The sequence below is a fragment of the Chanodichthys erythropterus genome, chromosome 9 (assembly GCF_024489055.1).
Source record: "Chanodichthys erythropterus isolate Z2021 chromosome 9, ASM2448905v1, whole genome shotgun sequence".
Taxonomy (NCBI): Eukaryota; Metazoa; Chordata; class Actinopteri; order Cypriniformes; family Xenocyprididae; genus Chanodichthys; species Chanodichthys erythropterus.
In genome coordinates this window covers 710,823-730,476 of record NC_090229.1, presented here as the reverse complement: position 1 = coordinate 730,476, position 19,654 = coordinate 710,823, and the positions used below count along the sequence as shown (strand labels likewise).

The 19,654-nt window shown below is 36.7% G+C and overlaps 1 protein-coding gene across 4 annotated transcripts in view; it reads right to left on the bottom strand.

Annotated features, from left to right (window-relative positions):
- The window catches only part of mtor (mechanistic target of rapamycin kinase), a 344,442-nt gene that overhangs the window by 279,048 nt on the left and 45,740 nt on the right, over positions 1-19,654 (bottom strand). For all 4 annotated transcript variants that reach the window (XM_067394176.1, XM_067394175.1, XM_067394174.1 and 1 more), the window contains 4 exons: positions 9,944-10,159; positions 8,218-8,423; positions 2,114-2,236; positions 1,362-1,445 (listed from right to left, as the gene is read on the bottom strand). In XM_067394176.1, the coding sequence (XP_067250277.1) occupies positions 1,362-1,445; positions 2,114-2,236; positions 8,218-8,423; positions 9,944-10,159 (629 nt within the window). The remainder of the gene's footprint in view (positions 1-1,361; positions 1,446-2,113; positions 2,237-8,217; positions 8,424-9,943; positions 10,160-19,654) is intronic.

The following is a 19,654-nucleotide window of genomic DNA, read 5'->3' as shown; positions in this document are numbered from 1 at the left end:
CAACCTCAGCTACCTCTTCTTACTCAGTGTCCACAAGCATTCGGTCTGTATGTTTGTCTTCTCAACTTCCTCTCCTTCACAGAGCTACAATGTCCATTCTCCTGAATGTTTCCTAAATATTGTGCAGCACTGAGTAGGAAGTTTTTTAAAGTTTTTTAAAGTTACTGTAGATGATGTCAAAAAATCATGCTAGAAAATGGAATGATCCATTACCTGGTAGGGGTTGAATGACTTACGTGAATAAAGTCGAGTAGACATCGACTAGTCACTGATGACATCATTAATAAACAAATAAGCCTGAACTTCAAGCTGAGACTGGAACGCGAGTTGCCTTGTGCACAGCTATGGCATATGACACAGCGCTCCTACATTGCTCCTACATAACAGCTTATTTTTATCAGCTCTTTTGTCTTTGGGTCATTTTATTTCTCACAGATTAAGTATTTATGACACTTTTTAAAGCGCAATCAGAGTTATACTTTCGGTCAAGCTCACATTTGCATTCGCAAACCTTTTGCAGATGAAAGTTGTAATAGCTACGTCTGGTTAATCTACTATAGGATGTGTTGGGTCGGGATATCAACATTTATTAAGATGCTGAATGCGCTGCATATCAGTGTTTAGTTTCATGCTCAAATGCAATGCCCGATATTGACTGAGTTATTTGAGACGGTCATATTGCTTTTAGATGTTTCTTTTAAAAAAATAAAAATACTGATGTTATAATAATGCAGCAGTGCTTTTTCGTCATATTTATTCAATGGCATAATTCGCATGGCTTCGAAAACGCACAGGTAATTTATGAAATCACTTAATAATGGAATTAAAATAACGCACAGATCTGCCATAACATGGCAATATAATAATAACTTTATAGAAATCTACAGTAAATTCTGTCCTTGCCCGTGTTTCAGCGCGCTGTTGTGAAAGTGCATCACAGTGCGAGCTCTCTCTTACTCTTCCTCTCTCTCACTCTCGCTATAGCGCATAACTTAAAGTTCACTGGCATTTGCATCCTTTTGTGCTAATACAAGTTGTAATGTTACGTATATATTATGTATCTGAGTTATCTGATTAATATCATAGGATGTGTCATAGAACGGGCTTCAGTTTATTGGCATAAAGTCACTCCACCTCAGGCAGCTATTCATTTTAGATGCTTCCTTATTAATAATATTGTTGCATCATAATCAATATAATACTGTTCTAATCATGTTTTCATGTTTTCATAGACAGGTTTTCATGTCATATTTCTATTTTTAACATTCATTTTCCTAACAGTCTTCAGATATTTTCATTATCTCCATGAATGCCCTACATGCCAGAGCATTAAAGTCGACTAGTCTGTGTAACCTTATTACCTGGGCAAGTTCTCCAATGGTAGCTAATACACTGATAATGACTGCAGGGTTTGGATCAGGATCTTTCAGCTTCAAGATGAGGGCCTGTGTGAAGCACAAAATTGGAAAAATGCATTACAAACATTTAGTCACACTTCAAGAACATCACAATCTACATCTAGAAAATAGACTGGCAAGATATTAGATATGGGAATCAAAATGAATTTAAAATTCACCTCAATAGTTACGCTCAAGCTACATATGTGTTTTTTAGTACTATTAATAGCAACAAAACTGTTAGAAAAAAAAATCTTTAACTACACATTGTCACATGAACATGTCAGTAATTAATCCTTTACTAAGTCCCACTTCACAAAACATTACTGCCCAATCCTACATTATATGCCCACCATATTAAACACATTTTTCTCTTGAAAAGTCTGGGTGAAAAAAAAAAAAAACACAGGAAACACAGTGTGTTTATCTAGTTTTACAAATGTTTTAAAAACAAGTTAAAACATTATTTACAGGGCACTTTAAGAAAATAAATATTGATTCTTAAATTCATGTAGTGGATTAAACCGTGAAAGTCCTCATTCTGAAATGAACATGATTAAAATTAGGAACACTAACATTCCTCAAATCACAACTGTACAAATTATTATTGATATTTTCCATGTACAAACAAATAAACTTCCTGTTACAAAAGTTTACAACACATTTGACACCAACCCGAAAAAACACATGCAGAGGACAAAAGGATGAGACTGTACCTTGAGAATGGGCTCCATGTATGGGCGGATGAGTCTAGGGGCATTAGACACCAAGTGACCCAACATTCGGGCACTTTGCTCTTTGTTTCGGCCCACACCGCTATGTTCCAGCTCGGTCAGGATCTGGACAGAGTTTTATTGCATTGAACAGTACCCAGTTTGACATTATTCAATTGTGTAATTACTGTATAGACACATTCATAACAGATGTGTGACAAAACAACAATTAATATTTGATCTAAACAAAGAATGTATTATATTATAATAAAAACAAATAAAACAAGAACTCTTCTAATGAGAGGGCAGTAATAGTAGCACAGTTAACATTAAAGGTTTTCAAGCAATAAAACATCTGTATAGGTTGCTAGTCAACAGTTAAGTGAATTTGTTGAGATGCCAGGGAAAACAGAGTCAGACAAGGCTGACTAGAGCTATGGTGACAAAACAGCTGCTATTTCAGCAGAAAAACATTTAATGACTGCCATCTGTTGGTAACTGAGATGAAGTAAAGTCATAGCAAAGAATGGCTACAACTCTTCTTATCAATTCTGCAGTGTATAGCATGAGTACGTATACTGGGAACAGTATTAAGTTTATTATAACCTACTACATTTGGCCAAAAGTGCAATATACAAAAGAGAACACTGTGTTTAGTACTGTATCCCATAATCTTTAACATCTCTATTTAACTCATTTTTATTGGACTGCCAAGACTGAAGACATTTTTACACAAAATTTAGATACAGTACTGCAGAAGTGTCTGTACTGAAGTACCTATAAACCCAAAGCTTACCCTACTAGGGTAGGCCTGGGTTACTAGGATACCTCTGTGTTTAAGAAACAAAATTATATAATTTTAGGTTTGTAAAAATTGCCCTTCTTGCAGGCCCCCCAAAAATGCATGTCTATGTTGTGGAAAACCCCTGAGCCATTACTTTTATGTTGATTAAAGAAGTATCTTCCGATGCACCCATTCCATCTGAATCTGATCATGTGGATTCAAAATCCACCAGATAGCTCATGGTACCACAAACTGTAGCTCAGGGGTTCTCAACTCTGGCCCTCGAGGCCTGCTGTAGCTCAACACACAGCAGCTAGGCCATATCAGACTGCTCTTGGCCACTTCAAGTCTTGAATCAATTTTTAAATGTGCCTCGGTTTATATTTTACATTATATATAATGTATAATATATAATAATATGTATAATATACATTATATAGAACTATTTAACATAGAATTAACAGTTTATACTCCATGTTTAATGTCATTATTTTGAGAAAACAATATAGTCTATTCACAATATAATATGAATAAAAAATAATAATTGACAAATATTTAATTAAAGGATTATGAAAATCTATTAACTCCAATTTCATGCACTTTCTGCAGGTGTACATAAATATTACTCAACTGAGCAAGTTGAAAATGTAACTCAATTACAAAAACATGAGTAATGCAACTATTGTCTTATTTCATGCATATTTTTATCCAGTCTACAATCACAGATATGCAAGTACAAATTTGAACTAAACATTGTCTTTTCAAGTGAGTTATATTTAAATAACATTAAATTACAATTACAAATATCAGAGCATCAGATAATTGCTAATCAGCGCGATATCTAGAAAAAAAAAAGAAAGATGACAACCCTTTAAATTGTGAGAAATAACATTGCAATTGTGGGAGGAAAAAAAGAAAACCACAACGGTGGTGGGTAAAACTGGCAAAACTTATCAAAGTATCCAAAAACCTTTTCTTTTTTTGTACTGCACATGAGCCCAGTTCTGGGTTTTGGATGTGCACACCTATTTTGAAATAAAAACAGACCTTTGGCATTCTGAAAATTATGATTTGGAAGGTCATGTTGAGTACATTGTAGGATACAGTATTCTGTCTGGTACGCTCTGCTGTATGTTTTGTTAAATGTAGAAGGTCATCAGGGTATCCCATGTGTGCGGAAAACTTGCTTACAATGCACATTATTCATACTAAATACTCAGAACTGCAGATTGTAACTAAATGTTCACATTTTGCGACCCTTTATAATGTCGGTGTGACTCGAGATATCAAACCACTCTCCAGTTTGAAAAACCCTAAATGATTACTACAAATGAGTACAACCATATGTAAATGCAGCATTTAATGAAGATTGCATCATTGATCATTATTTTCCTGTTTATTACTGGGAAGAAACATAATGCTATATAAATAAAGGTGACTTGACAAATCCTTGCAGTGGCTGTTTGCAAAATCTGCTAAGCAACAAGCAGGCAAACTGTGAAAGTACAGCCATACTTGCAAAGGTAAAGTGTCACTCCTCTTTTTGAGCCAATTATTAATCCAAATAAAGTAAAATAAATAAATAAAACCTTTCAAAAACATTCAGCTATGTGATTATTTTATTCAGTCACAAGCATTCAATGTAAAATCTGATATTTACAATTCCTAAGCACAAGGGAACTGCTTAAACCTGCACAACTGAATTTTAGTGACCATTTGGGTTTTCAAACAGCGATAACCTGTTTTGAGGGCAGAGCCTACCTGGTGGCAGGAAATCTGATATGGGAGATCTGAGTTTGAGTTATGTGGTTTTTGCACAGATAAACTGTGATTTTGTCAACTCCACGCTGACAAAAATGACAGTTCTGCACTGGCAGTCTATAAAAGCCATGCAAATAAAAGAATAAAAAAGGTCATTTTAAGTTTATATCTCACAATTCTGACTTTTTTTCTTGCAATTACAAGTTAATAATTCTAATTCTAAACTCTAGATTTAAATTCCATATTCTGCCTATTCTACATCCCACAATTCTGTCTTATTTAAAAAGTCCAAATTTAGAGATATGAAATCACAACTGTGATGAAAAAAGTCAGAATTGTGAGATAAAAAAAAAATGTTAGAGGTTTAAATGTTTTCTATGTAAAATGTTATAGGTAGGGATGCACCGATACCACTTTCTCCAGAATGTGTCTGATATTGATATTTTGGTAACACTTTAGAATACTGATCCTTCATTAATGAATAACTACACAGGAACAAATGAGTAATGCATTATTAACACTCTAGTAACTACTATTAACTAACAATAAACTCTGATGAATGAATTAGTAAGTAATAGTGCTCAGTTGAAGGAGGTAGTTCACTATTAACTAATCAGTAACTACTGTTTTTTCATTCCTCCCAGAGAACTACTAAAAACCACTATAGACATGTTCATAATTAATGTGAATAATGCATAATGTATAATTAATACTAAAGTTAAGGCCTTGGTAACCCACTAGTAATGACTGAAGTACTACCAAATCCTTAAGAAGGAATTACTAATTATTTGGATCAGTATTCTAAAGTGAGAAACATGATGACTCTCAAGTAACTACTGAAGTCCTGTGTAGTTATTCATTAATGAAGGATCAGTATTCTAAAGTGTTACCGATATTTTCTTTGTATTTCGATATTTTCTCTAGTACTTGCTGATATAGAGTGCAGATACCTGTATTTTTATTACATTTGTAATTTTCTAATATAATTTAAATATATTTAAATATAATAATTTAAATAATTAAATTATATTTTTTAAATAATTTAAATATGGTTAGAGAAACTAAAAGAATGAATCATATTAGTTGGCTTAATTCATTTATCAAATAGATATTTCATTTTGTTATTTGCATGCTTAATTTGCCTGTTAAAATGTGTTGTACGAGCTACTGTTACTGTTCTGTTCATTCTATTGCTCTATCATATTTTAGAGCCTTTTAGAGCACTTTTAGAGCTGCTCTGTGCAGCGGCACAGTAATCTAATGATGTTTTCCTGTAATAATGTAGGGAACCACGTGTTACACATAAATCATGTAACAGTTCGTGTTTTTCTGGTGGCTACTTATAAGATTTAGTTTTCCAACTGCTGTGTGTGCTGAGTGAGCGATCAGCAATCAAGCGCATGCAAAAGAAGTCTCTCTCTCCTTACTGTCAAGTAATGTTAATAGGTGCATTGTTTTTTACTTTCTTTGCTATTGACATATTCGACCGAACTACAAACTTTTCAGCGATGTCTGTGAGAAAGGCATGTGTGCTCAACATGCTAGCACTTCTACGCCACTGTACACTCAGTCCACTTTGTGTGCTTCACTTATCAGCTTGTGCTCAGAAGCTATACAGTTGTAAATATTGAATTTATGCTTAATATTCTGTTAATTAGATACATTTACTGCACAGAGTCTAGACATCTTTAATCTCTGATATCTCCATATCTGTTTGTTCTGTTTCTTTGTCTGGACACAAAAACTGCACTGTACACACACTGCGTGCTAGCGGTTTTTGCTATTAGAGCATTTTAATGAGTACAAGAAAAAGCACACAAGCGCATCCCTAGTTATAGGTTTAAATATTAGTTCATGCTGTAACTGTAAGGCTAATACATTATTGCCCCCTATTAGGGGTGTGACGAGATCTCGTCGAGGCGAAAAGTAGTCTCGTGATGTTGCCATGACAGAGTATTAGGATGATTAGGAAAGAATATGCCACCGCTACATTTACATTACACCTCCACTGTCATTTTGCTTTGTATTTAAATAAAAAACATTTAATTCAGTGGGGTAACGGTCGCCGACGCTCCATATTTGCAGAGTACGCGTGATCGCGAAAGTGAAAGTAAACGCAAGCGCACATTCAAACATGATTTCAATACCCTGCATTTTGAAAGCGGCTCCCTGATGCATGTAAATATCTCTCAATATGAAAGCTATTTTAGGCTGGGCAGTCTAGTTGTAACCAACTCTTAGCTCTGTATCAAAGAAAAATTTGGTCTTATTTGCACTTTGAATATTGAGAGAGTGCGATTTTCTCTTAATCTTAAGCACAAACAATAAGGTTTCATTTGTTAACATTAGTTAATGCACTGTGAACTATCATGAACTAACAAAGATTAATAAATACTGTAGCAAAAATATTGCTCATTGTTAGTTGATGTTGGTTAATACATTAATGTTAATAAATGAGACCTTATTGTAAAGTGTTACCATTTTTACTTATAATGTTTTTATTTCTATGATCAGTTTGTGAAAAGGAGTTCAGTTAGGAGGTCAAAAGTTGTAGAAGCTCATAAATCATGTACAGTAAGGCCTAAAGAGACTGAAATCATACAGAAGAGAAGCCAGTCAGTCGAGTTAGTGGCAAAACCTTTTACAGTACTTGAGTATTGTTGTCTTTTACTGCAAATGATAATTCATACTCAGAAAGTAGAACTGAAATGACATTCATTAAGATGATTAGTTAAAACATTTCAAATGCACCTGCAGAATATTTTTTCTAGTCATGCATTTCGCCACTGAGGATTTCTTAAAAATAGTGTGTAAAAATCTTGTCGTCTCGTTCTCGTGAACTCAATCTCAAGTCTTGTCTCGTCTCGTGAGCTACCTGTCTCGTCACACCCCTACCCCCTATGACCTGCATATGCGAATATTATGTAGATCTACTGTTTATTTATGCTTTAACAGTGGAGTTTCATCAGTACAGTCTATCCATTTAATGGCTTGCAACCATAAACGTCTTCGTTTAACTTCAAAGGGCATCTTTGATGACAGTATTCTTTAAAAATTCTTTTTTTCCATTTCAATTCTGACATCCAAAGGCACAAGACCCTTTTCTCTTATTCTATGGATTTTGCCCGTTTTCCTCTATTTGTTACTATTGTTCTTCTGCCACCACAATGTGTGCACAACTGCAGTGACATAACTGTGATGTCTGCTATTCTACTAACATTACCCAGTAGTACCTAGTAAATGACGGAATCAGTGGTTTACTTTTGAATGTGAAATGAGACAAAATAAGACATTTTATTGTTAACTTCACTTGTAATACACTGTAATACAATACTAACAATATCACTATTATTATTATTAGTTATATCTTTAATTTTTTAATGCTGATGTTAACAAATCAGCTGTTTTTGCTACCATCTGTACAACTTGGTGGTTGCACCAGCACCAACACTCCCATATGTTAGTCAGGAGCACTGAAATTTGTAAATATATAAGAGTAGCATGAGTAGTATGGTAGGATGCCATTTCAAATAAAGCCATGTGCTGTGAAAACTGTAAATACCTGAATGAGCATCTTGCGCAGGAAGGGCATGACAAAGGCCGGGTTCATACTGCTAAGACGGCCGATAGTGCAGATCGCCAGTTCACGAATCTCAAACACTTCATCATTAAGGGCCACAAACAGAGCCTGGAGGTTCTCTGCTTGTGCCAGGTGGGCATCGAAGCGTTCGTCCAGAGAGGCCAGCACACAGTATCGAATATCAGGGTCTGAGAGAAAGCCACATATACAGTGCACAGTGTAAATGAGTACACCCCCTTTGAACTCACAATTCAGCAATTTCTCTTCATATAGACACATTAAAAATCTGGTTGATCAATTACCAAAAAAAGCATGTCAATATTGATCAGGAAAATAAGAGTTTCTTATTAAAAGGAATAAAACGTATTGGAAAAATGACTACACCCTCCTTAAGTTATTAAAACTAAATTAAACACTTCTGGTGCAAAGGAATTTTTTTTTGATCAACAAGTGAGTATGTTGAAGTAAAAATTTAAAGCTGCAGTCCACGATTTTTCCTCTTTGTCGCCTGCAATTGCAGTCATATGCAGAATAGTTATCTGTACGTGCGTTGTGCCTCGGCACAGCTCGTCAGTGCGGATGAATCTAATGTTTCTGTCAGTCACCGCACCGGTGTGGATACTGCACTTCAGAATCACAGATTCTACGCATGAAAGTATGACCAATATAAGAATTTTCACTGGAAAATATCATCTGAACAAGTAAGTAACATGTCTGCCACTTTTGTTCTGACCAACCAAGGAAAAAAGCATTAGGCCTACAATAAATTGCGCTGTCAATGATGATTAAATTTAACGATCGCTTAGCTCGGATCATGCCAAACCGTGCAAATTATTACTACTGTTATACTTTGTTCTCAAATTGTTAATGTTAACAACAACAGCATTACGTGACTATGTGTAATTAGTGTATATTAGCGTTACCTGTAGATTTCAATTTCTGTAGCCACTCCACAATCCAAAGTCTTTTGCTTTTTGACTACGGGTGAATCTCCAGTTGTCACTGATGATTGTCATTTGGACCTTTCTGGATTACAATCCACCATCAAAATTATAAGTTTAATTATTTCAGCTGCTGTGAGAAAAGGCTATAAATGATCTGCTACAAGCAGCATCCTGACATGATAAAACCGACTAGCCTGGACGGGACTCCTTCCTTTCTGTTTACGGACGTGACATAATGATGCACAGATGAACCGCTGCATGCTCAAATTTCCCGCGGAAATCCACCAGGTCGCTCTTATTTTAAAACATTATTACAAGCTTACCGTTGTAAATCGAGCTAAGATAATGAGATTACTGAACACTGGCTGGTTATGTACTTGCTCAAAAATTGATTTTGAATAATTTTTAACCAAAAAAAGTTACGGACTGCAGCTTTAAGTAGGAGTCCTTTCTTCATTACATATAGCTGACAAAATCATTCTCAGATTCATGACTTGTAATAGTGATCATTAAGAAATAAAAAGTATATCTTTATTTTTGGGGGGCTTACTATAAACAGAAAAAAGATTCTATGCATTAAACTATACTCGCTAAAACTTATGTAATTCTATTTCTGAAGTAGAATCTCCACTATGCAAAACTTTTTAATTCAATTTATGGATGTATACAATTCCATTTGTATGAGAATAAACTTACTTGCACACAGATATGTGTATATACATAATCTATAAGCTAAAATACATTTAAACAGCTGTGTCTCCCACCTGGGTCAGTGATGCCAACCACCAGTAACTTGCTGAGAACATCAGCCACCACCTGCACAGCGGTTTGACTGACCACGTGTCCGTGGCCACTAATCAGGTGAATGGAGGGGGTGAGCAGACGTGAGCAGGTACGCGCTGCCTCCATGCGAATCTCCTTATGCTCGCTGTTCAGGAAGTGGTCAGCACAGTGGCGCACAAACTGTGTCAAGGAGTGACCTAAAAATGAACCAAAGAGGAAAGAAAAAAACTGATATTTCCTAAAGAAAAAGTAAGTGATACTAGCTTATGCAAAGCTAGTGGCAAAGCATTGCTATGCAGATGCTAAGGTATTCTGGGTAGGCTGGGCAATCCATCAGTGATGATACTGCAATAATTTTGGGAATATTAGTGTCTATGTCTAGATTATTTAACTTAATTTTGCAGTAAAGAATTTGTATATAATTTACAGCAATAACTGTTCTATCCAGATCATCAAATCATCATATTACATTTTTTAGATCAAATGCAAAAATATCAAGATATACTGTATATCAAACATTGTCAAAATTTGGAAAAATACTGATAAATATATATATATTTTTTATAGCTATAATCGTCGATACATCGATACATATGGTTCTTCATCAGAAATGTCACATATTTGTGAGAACATTAAAAAAAAAAAGTCTTTTATACTTTTGTAGCTGGGGTGTGCCAACTTTTTCTTTATTTTTATAGCTATATCGCCCATCACTCATTCTGGGTGGTTGCTTACAGGCTTGAATTAAAACAGTTCACCCTCAAGTCTCTGTGAGGCTGTGTCTGTTCCCCAAATTAGTAAATACAAAAAACTCCCAAACCCATTTAAGGGTAAAAATTCAACTGATGTTCAACAAATCTGATCACAGATCTTAAAGGTCCCGTTCTTCGTGATCCCATGTTTCAAACTTTAGTTAGTGTGTAATGTTGTTGTTAGAGTATAAATAAAATCTGTAAAATTTTAAAGCTCAAAGTTCAATGCCAAGCGAGATATTTTATTTAACAGAAGTCGCCTACATCGAACAGCCAGTTTGGACTACATCCCTCTACTTCCTTCTTTAATGACGTCACTAAAACAGTTTTTTGACTAACCTCCGCCCAGAGGAATACACAAGAGTTGCGTTTGTAGAGTGTGTTTGTCGCCATGTCGTCAAAATGCTGTTATTTTCATCCCGCAGTCCAATCACCGGGTCTGATTCCGGCTCAAATTGATAGGGTCAAATTAAAGACATGTTTACAATAACACTGAGCGCATGCATCTCCACGTTATGGTAAGAGGCGTGACTTTTCCGGGCACGGTGCGCTCAGAACTGTCGAATCACAACACAGGAACCGCTGGCACAATCAGAACTCGTTACGTATTTCTGAAGGAGGGACTTCATAGAACAAGGAAGTCATCAGCCCGTTTTTATGACAGTGGAAACAGCGGTATACAGATAAGTAAATTATGTGAAAAATACTGTGTTTTTTTACACGTGAAACATGAACACATGTTATATTGCACACTATAAACACAATCAAAGCTTCAAAAAAACACGAAAAACGGGACCTTTAACCTAGATACAATGTGTTTGACAGAAACCTGGCTGACACCAGTTGATTACATTACTTTAAATGAGTCTACCCCCCAAGATTACAGTTATAAACATGAGTCTAAACTGAAAGGGAAAGGGGGAGATGCTGCAATAAATTTATAGTAATATTTTCAGTATTACTCAGAGGTCTAATTTCAAGTATAATTCTAGTATAATTTGAAGTGATGGTGCTTTACACAATCTAGCACAAACGAACTGCATCGGTCTACAGTGATTTGAACAACATGGGGTGGAGAATGATGTCACATGACCAAAAAAATAATGCTCAATATCTCGAACACCAAACCAGCACAAACGTTCATTTTTGCGGCACAAATCACAGATCATAAAATCACAGATTGTGCTTTATGCAACAGTGTAAGTGATAAATCCTGTTTGACATTTGTATACTGTCTAAAATCAGATTTTACTGTATAAAAGCCACATTTCGAGTGTAGCAGCTGGACCAATCAGACACACAATTATTCATTATATCTAATGAATAAACCAGCAAACCCAGCTCACCCAACAACATAACTAGGTGCCAAGGTGTCTGTGACAACATACATTTTAAAATCTTGTTAATTACTTTTTTAACTCCTCAGAGAGCTCTTAACACATTATAACATAGTCCTTCACGTCTATTGTGATCTCAAAATTCTGGCCAGTTGATAATACCTAGAATATCAAAATCAACTGCAGGCAGTAGTAGATCCTTTTCCTATTTAGCACCCAAACTCAGGAACAGTCTTCCTTACCTTGTTAGGAAAGCAGGCACACTCTGTCAGTTTAAATCTAGACTAAAAACACATCTCTAACCTGGCATACACATAACATATTATAACATTTCTATAATTCACATCCATTAAAGGACTGTTAGGCTGTATAAATTAGGTCAACCGGAATCGGGAACACTTCCCATAACAACCAATGTACTTGTTATATTGTAAGAAGAATGGCATCTACGCTAATAATAGTTTCTCTGTTCATGCCAAGGTTACCAAAGTCAGCCATATCCGGTCAGTATCCAAACCAGACCACAATGCAGCTCTGAATGTCAGGGGAGATCCTGTCAACTAAACAGTCCCCTGTGAAGGCCTTGTTGACACGACAATCATCAGCACAGATCCTCAGCAAAGACCACAAGAACCAGGCCTCTGCACAGACCTATGACCAGCTTTGTCTCCATACTAGTGTGATGAATTTGATCCTCAAGCAAAAGGAACTGGATGAAATATTTGAATGCTATGATCCACAATCTGATTTCTGACGTGTGATGCAGCCTTACAAAAAAACAAACGTTTGTTCGAGATATTGAGCAATATTTTTTTGGTCGTGTGACGTCATTCTCCACCCCATGTTGTAAAAAATCACTCCAAACCGATGATATTCGTTTGTGTTCGATTTGTGCTGGTTTGTGCCATTAAAACAAACACTGTAACGGTTTTCCTTCCACAGATATAACAATTATAATTCGGGAGCTGTGACCTCACTCTCCACCCCACTTCGTCTAAATCACACGAAACCCGCGTCGTTGGTTTGTGCTCGATTTGTGCCGATTTGTGCCAGTTTGTGCCGTTAAAATGAACACTGTATCTATTTCCCCTCTTTAGTAATAACAAATATATTTCGGGAGCTGTGACGTCACTCTCCACCCCATGCCATGCAAATTACTCCAAACGGGTGCCATTTGTTTGTGCTTGATTTGTGTCGTAAAAACAAACATTGTAACTAAGACCTTAAATTTAACGACAAAATGTTTTATGAACAGTTGTGTAACTCTCCTCCCCATGTCATTCAAATCTCTCCAGACTGGTGTCATTCGTTTGTGCTGGTTTGTGCCATTAAAATAAACTCTGTAAGTGATTACCTTTTTGAAAAAAAATAATGAAAAAACCCAATCTATACCATCTAAATCGCTCCAAAACTGGCACCGTTCATTTGTGCTCGATTTGTGCAAGTTTGTGTAAAAGAATAATTAAAAGAATAACTTAAAATAATAAGAAGAAATATAGCTGCAAGCAGCAATGCGGGGCTAAGCACCGAAGGCACCGCAAACAGAGCAACACAGCAAGCAGAGCAGCATTTCAAGCAGAGCAACACTGTAAGCAGAACAGCACACCAAGCAGAGCAGAACATCAAACAGAACAGCACAGCAAGAAGAGCAAAAACAGCAAAAATTGAATATACATGAAAAACAGCTGGTTCAGAAGTAGAGGTGAGAATGAGCTCAAAATGACCAGAAGGTTCTTGGGATGATAGAGGAATTGAAATGACAACATTACAAACAATTTTATAAAGTCACCCCACGTGGGATTCGAACCCACAATCTCTGGATCATGTGTCTGTCCCTCAACTCTTTGCGCCACTGAGCAGACAGTGTCACACAGCTGTCGAAGTTCAGTAGTTCATGAGAAAGAACTTACAATGAAGATTTTTATAAAAATGCACCACATTTTATATTTATTAATTTTAGTTTAGAACAATCTCAGAAATACTCAAAATCTGGAACAAAAGCAATCTGTATAAAATAACCTATAACCCATAGCACAATAAACACAGGCAATGTAACATTCAGAGACAAATATTTCAGAACGATAGTGAATATCAAAAATCCATCCAGTCATTTCTGTGCGGCTCAGTCCAAAGATCACCTGAGCCGATTTTGGACAAAATTGGACAAAATTTGTAGGAGGAGTAGTGAAAAAATGGAATACTGTACTTTTCAAAATGGCCACTACTGTACTGGGTGGAGTCTTAATGTAAGATATTGAATGTGATCAGTATGAAGAGAGGAATCAGTTGTATTGACATTCATTTTTCTGGAACAAAGGGTTCAAAAGTTATAACCTTTACAAAAGTGAATATTTGAACTGGTGGTGGCGCTATAGACTTAGTCCTAGATACTCCAAAGTTGGTCAAATTACTTTTAATTACTATCACTACAAGCATGCCAAATTTGATAATTTTCCTTCTTATGGTTTATTGATTACCATACAGGGGGAAGAAGAATAACTACGAATTTGGACATAAAGGAATTGCATGTGATAGCTTCAGATTAGACCAGTTTTAGGCAGAATGCCTGGAACAGACACAAGTTCTGCATCTTTTCCTGCCACAGTACCTCATGCGGTCTGGGCATGTGTCACACTGAGTTTCGAACCCACGATGCAGAGCATTCGGGATCCGTGGCGTAACACATTGAGCTAATCAGCCATGCAAGTTCATCAGTCTGCTAAGCAGAGGTTTCAGTGTGAGAAAGAGTTCACAAAAAAAAAAGCTTCATAGCATGTTAACCATATTAGTATGAAAAGTTATTTAATGCCAACTAAGTTTTGGTTAACCTGTTGACTGAAGACCACATTAGAAAGAATAGCAATAGTTTAGCATGCTAAGCAATTACTGTGCTAAGCTAACTAGTATAAGACAACAAACACAAGCAAGGTCACATTCAGAGACGAATATCTCGGGAATGGTAGCGAATATCAAAAATCCGTTCAGTCATTTCTATGCGGCTCGGTCCAAAGATCATCTGAGCTGATTTTGAACAAAATTGGAAAAAATTTGTGGGAGGAGTAGCGAAAAAACTATTTTTAATTTATTTCAATATGGCGGACAGGTACATTTAAGGAAAATGACAAATGACATATCGTTGGAATTGGCATTAGCCAGGGAATAACAAGACATAAAGCATACACATTTTGGAAAATGTTTTCAAAAGTTATAAGCATTTTTGCAATAATCATTACATCTGTGGAACAGTAGGTGGCGCTGTGTTGAAACTTCTCAGGTACCTTCAGGACCTTCTAAAGGTCATACATACCAATTTTGGTGAAGATATGTCAAATTGTTTAAAAGATATTGCAATTTATGACAAAATTCAAAATGGCGGACATGTGTATCATTTGATGTTGACAAAATCGATATCCTCTGATTCGGCATGGCCTAAGGAATCCTTAGACACCAAGATCTTGATTTTCTGACAAACTGTTCAAAAGTTATTGGCCAAAATAGCCATTTTTCAGATCTCATGAACTGTAGGTGGCGCTGTTCCCAAATTTGGCATGGAACCTCAGATCATGGTATTGATCAAGTGTACCAATTTTTGTTTCGATTGCTCAAAGTTTGGCCGAGATACAGCCTCTATAGCAATTTCGGGTCAACCTTGTTAACTTCATGACAACATAACTTTTGAACAAAGATGAATACAAAAAATCTGTTCAGTCATTTCTGTGCAAGTCACACCAAAGATCATCTGATCAAAGTTTGGACAAAATTGGACAAAATTTGGAGGAGGAGTAGTGAAAAAACGGATTACTGTACTTTTCAAAATGGCTGCTACTGTAATGGGCGGAGACTTAATGTAATATGTTGAATAGCATCAGCATGAAGAGCCAAATCAGATGTACTAAATTACATTTTCCTAGAGCAAATGGTTCAAAAGTTATAACCTTTAGAATGTTGAATTTTTGAACTGGTGGTGGCGCTATAGAGTTGGTCCTAGAGACTCCAAAGTTGGTCAGATTTCTAGACATGACCATCACTACAAGTGTGCCAAATTTCATCATTTTCTCATGTTCCGTTGATAGGGCTGCCATAGACTCCCATTCGGGAAAAATAATAATAATAATAATAAATATAGCTGCAAGCAGCAATTACGGGGCCAAGCACAAAAATGGCACAAGAAGCAAGCCAACATGGCTGGGAGCATCAGACCAGCAGTAGTGAGCAATTAGAAAAAAAGTTATTAGCATTTTTGTCAATTTTGTTATATCTTTTGACCACAAGCTGGCGCTGGTCCGAAACTTCTCAGGCTCCTTCAGTGCATTGTCCTGATGACCCATACCAAATTTATGAATTTTGGTCAAACCCATCAGAAGTTATAAGCAAAAATGGCATTTTTAATATCTCCACTCCAGTAGGTGGCGCTGCGCCGAAACAGAGTATGCTGCCTCAGGTCATGCTTGTGAAGACACATACCAAGTTTGGTCTGAATATGTCAAAGCACTGAAGAGATACAGCTTCAAGAGTCGTTTTTGCATCATGCCTCAAATTCTTTGCTCTGGTATACGAAAACGGTTTGACATATCGACTTGAAATCCATAACTTTTTGTCGGCATGGTCTGACGATGACACGGTTCAATTTTGGTGAAAATCGGAGCAACGGTCTAGGAGGAATTCGAAAAAGTAGGTTTTTAAAGAAAAACAATATGGCGGACAGGAAGTTTAGCTGACTATGGCAAATTTGATATCTTTGTTCTCAGCATGACCCAAGGAATCTACTGAGACCAGTTTCATTACAATTGGTGAATACAGTCAAAAGTTATTAGCATTTTTGTAAATTTTGTTATAACTTTTGACCACAAGGCGGCGCTGTGCCGAAACTTCTCAGGCTCCTTCAGGGCATTGTGCTGATGACCCATACCAAGTTTTGTAAAGATACGTTAATACGTTCGTAAAATACAGCATTTTAGCACAAAATTCAAAATGGCCGACGGCCAAAATGGCCGAATTGGGAAAATTGGATATAATTCGACTCGGCATGATTCCCCGAATCCAACGAGACCAAATTTATGATTTTTGGACAAACCCATCAGAAGTTATAAGCAAAAATACCCATTTTTCATATCTCCGCACCAGTAGGTGGCGCTGCGCCGAAACACTGCATGGTACCTCAGGTCATGCTTGTGATGACATGTACCAAGTTTGGTCTGAATACAATAAAGCGTTGCGGAGATACAGCCTTACTTCTGTTTTCGCAAGCACTACGTACAATTCGTTCGTTAGTTTTTCGAAAACGGTTTGAGGAATCAACTTGAATTCCATAACTTTTTGTCAGCATGGTCTGAAGATGATCTGATTCAATTTTCATGAAAATCGGAGTAACGGCCTAGGAGGAGTTCGAAAAAGTAAGTTTTTCAGAAAATTCAAAATGGCGGAAAAATTTTCATGACGGAAAATGACGTCATATGGTGCGTTCGATTCGTCTTGAGGCAAGGAATAAGAGGAAAAAAGAATTGTGTTTCTAGCCCTTATGGTTCAAAAGTTATTAACATAAATATAAGTGCAAATTTGGACAGCTGGTGGCGCTAGAGGGATTGAGTTAGAGACTCCAAATTTGCTATGGACAAAGGTCAGACTGTCCTCTGACTGTGTGCCAAATTTCACAACTTTCCCGCAAGCGGTTCTATGGGCTGCCATAGACTTCAAGAGCGGAAGAAGAAGAAGAAGAAGAATAATAAGCGTACGGAACGCCAACAATAACAATAGGTGCCTAAGCACCTTCGGTGCTTGGCCCCTAAATATAGGGGCAGCAAGCAGCAATGCGGGGCTAAGCACCGAAGGCACCGCAAACAGAGCAACACAGCAAGCAGAGCAGCATTTCAAGCAGAGCAGCACTGTAAGCAGAACAGCACATCAAACAGAGCAGCACACCAAGCAGAGCAGAACATCAAACAGAACAGCACAGCATGCTGAGCAACACTGCAGGCAGAACAGCACAGCAAAAAGAGCAGCTTTTAAAGCAGAGCAACACGGCAAGCATTTCAAGCACTCAAATGTCTGAGCTGTAGTGCAGTGCGGAGCAAGAAGAGCAAAAACAGCAAAAATTGAATGTACATGAAAAACAGCTGGTTCAGAAGTAGAGGTGAGAATGAGCTCAAAATGACCAGAAGCTTCTTGGGATGATAGAGGAATTGAAATGACAACATTACAAACAATTTTATAAAGTCACCCCACGTGGGATTCGAACCCACAATCTCTGGATCATGTGTCTGTCCCTCAACTCTTTGCGCCACTGAGCAGACAGGGTCACACAGCGGTCAGAGTTCAGTAGTTCATGAGAATGAACTCACAATGAAGAGCAACACAGCATACATTTCATGCACTCAAATGTCTGAGTTGTAGTGCAATGCAGAGCAAGAAGAGCAAAAAAAGCAGAAATTGAATGTACATGAAAAACAGCTGGTTCAGAAGTATAGGTAAGAATGAACTCAAAATGACCAGAAGCTGAGATGAAAATGAACAGAATTAATAAAAATAGATTTATTTCTAATTAAAAGAAGAAAGACTAGTACAATACGTGTTTGGATAATAAAGGAATTGAAATGACAACATTACAAACAATTTTATAAAGTTGACCCACACGGGACTCGAACCCACAGTCTCTGGATCATGTGTCTGTCACGCAACTCTTTGCGCCACTGGGCAGACAGTGTCACATAGCTGTCGAAGTTTAGTAGTTCATGAGAATGAACTCACAATCAAGAATTTTATAAAAATGCACCATATGTTATATTTATAAATTTTAGTTGAGATCATTCACAGAAACATTCCATATCAGGAACAGAAGCAATTTGTATAAAATAAGCATTTAGCATGCTAAGCTAATTAGCATAAGACAACAAACACAAGCGAGGTCATATTCAGAGACGAATATCTCGGGAATGGTAGCGAATATCAAAAATCCGTTCAGTCATTTCTATGTGGCTCGGTCCAAAGATCATCTGAGCTGATTTTGGACAAAATTGGACAAAATTTGTGGGAGGAGTAGCAAAAAAAACTGTTTTTCATTTATTTCAATATGGCGGACAGGGACATTTAAGGAAAATGACAAATGACACATTGTTGGAATTGGCGTTAGCCAGGGAATAAAATGACATAAAGCATACACATTTTGGAAAATGTTTTCAAAAGTTATAAGCGTTTTTGCAAAAAACATTATATTTGTGGAACAGTAGGTGGCGCTGTGTTGAATCTTCTCAGGTACCTTCAGGACCTTATAAAGGTCATACGTACCAATTTTTGTGAAGATATGTCAAATTGTTTAAAAGATATTGCAATTTATGACAAAATTCAAAATGGCGGACATGCGTATCATCTAATGTTGACAAAATCTATATCCTCGGATTCGGAATGGCCCCAGGAATCCATAGACACCAAGATATTGATTTTCTGACAAACTGTTCAAAAGTTATTGGCCAAAATAGCCATTTTTCAGATCTCATGAACTGTAGGTGGCGCTGTTCCCAAATTTGGCATGGAACCTCAGATCATGGTATTGATCAAGTGTACAAATTTTTGTTTCGATTGCTCAATTGCAATTTCAGGTCGACCTCGT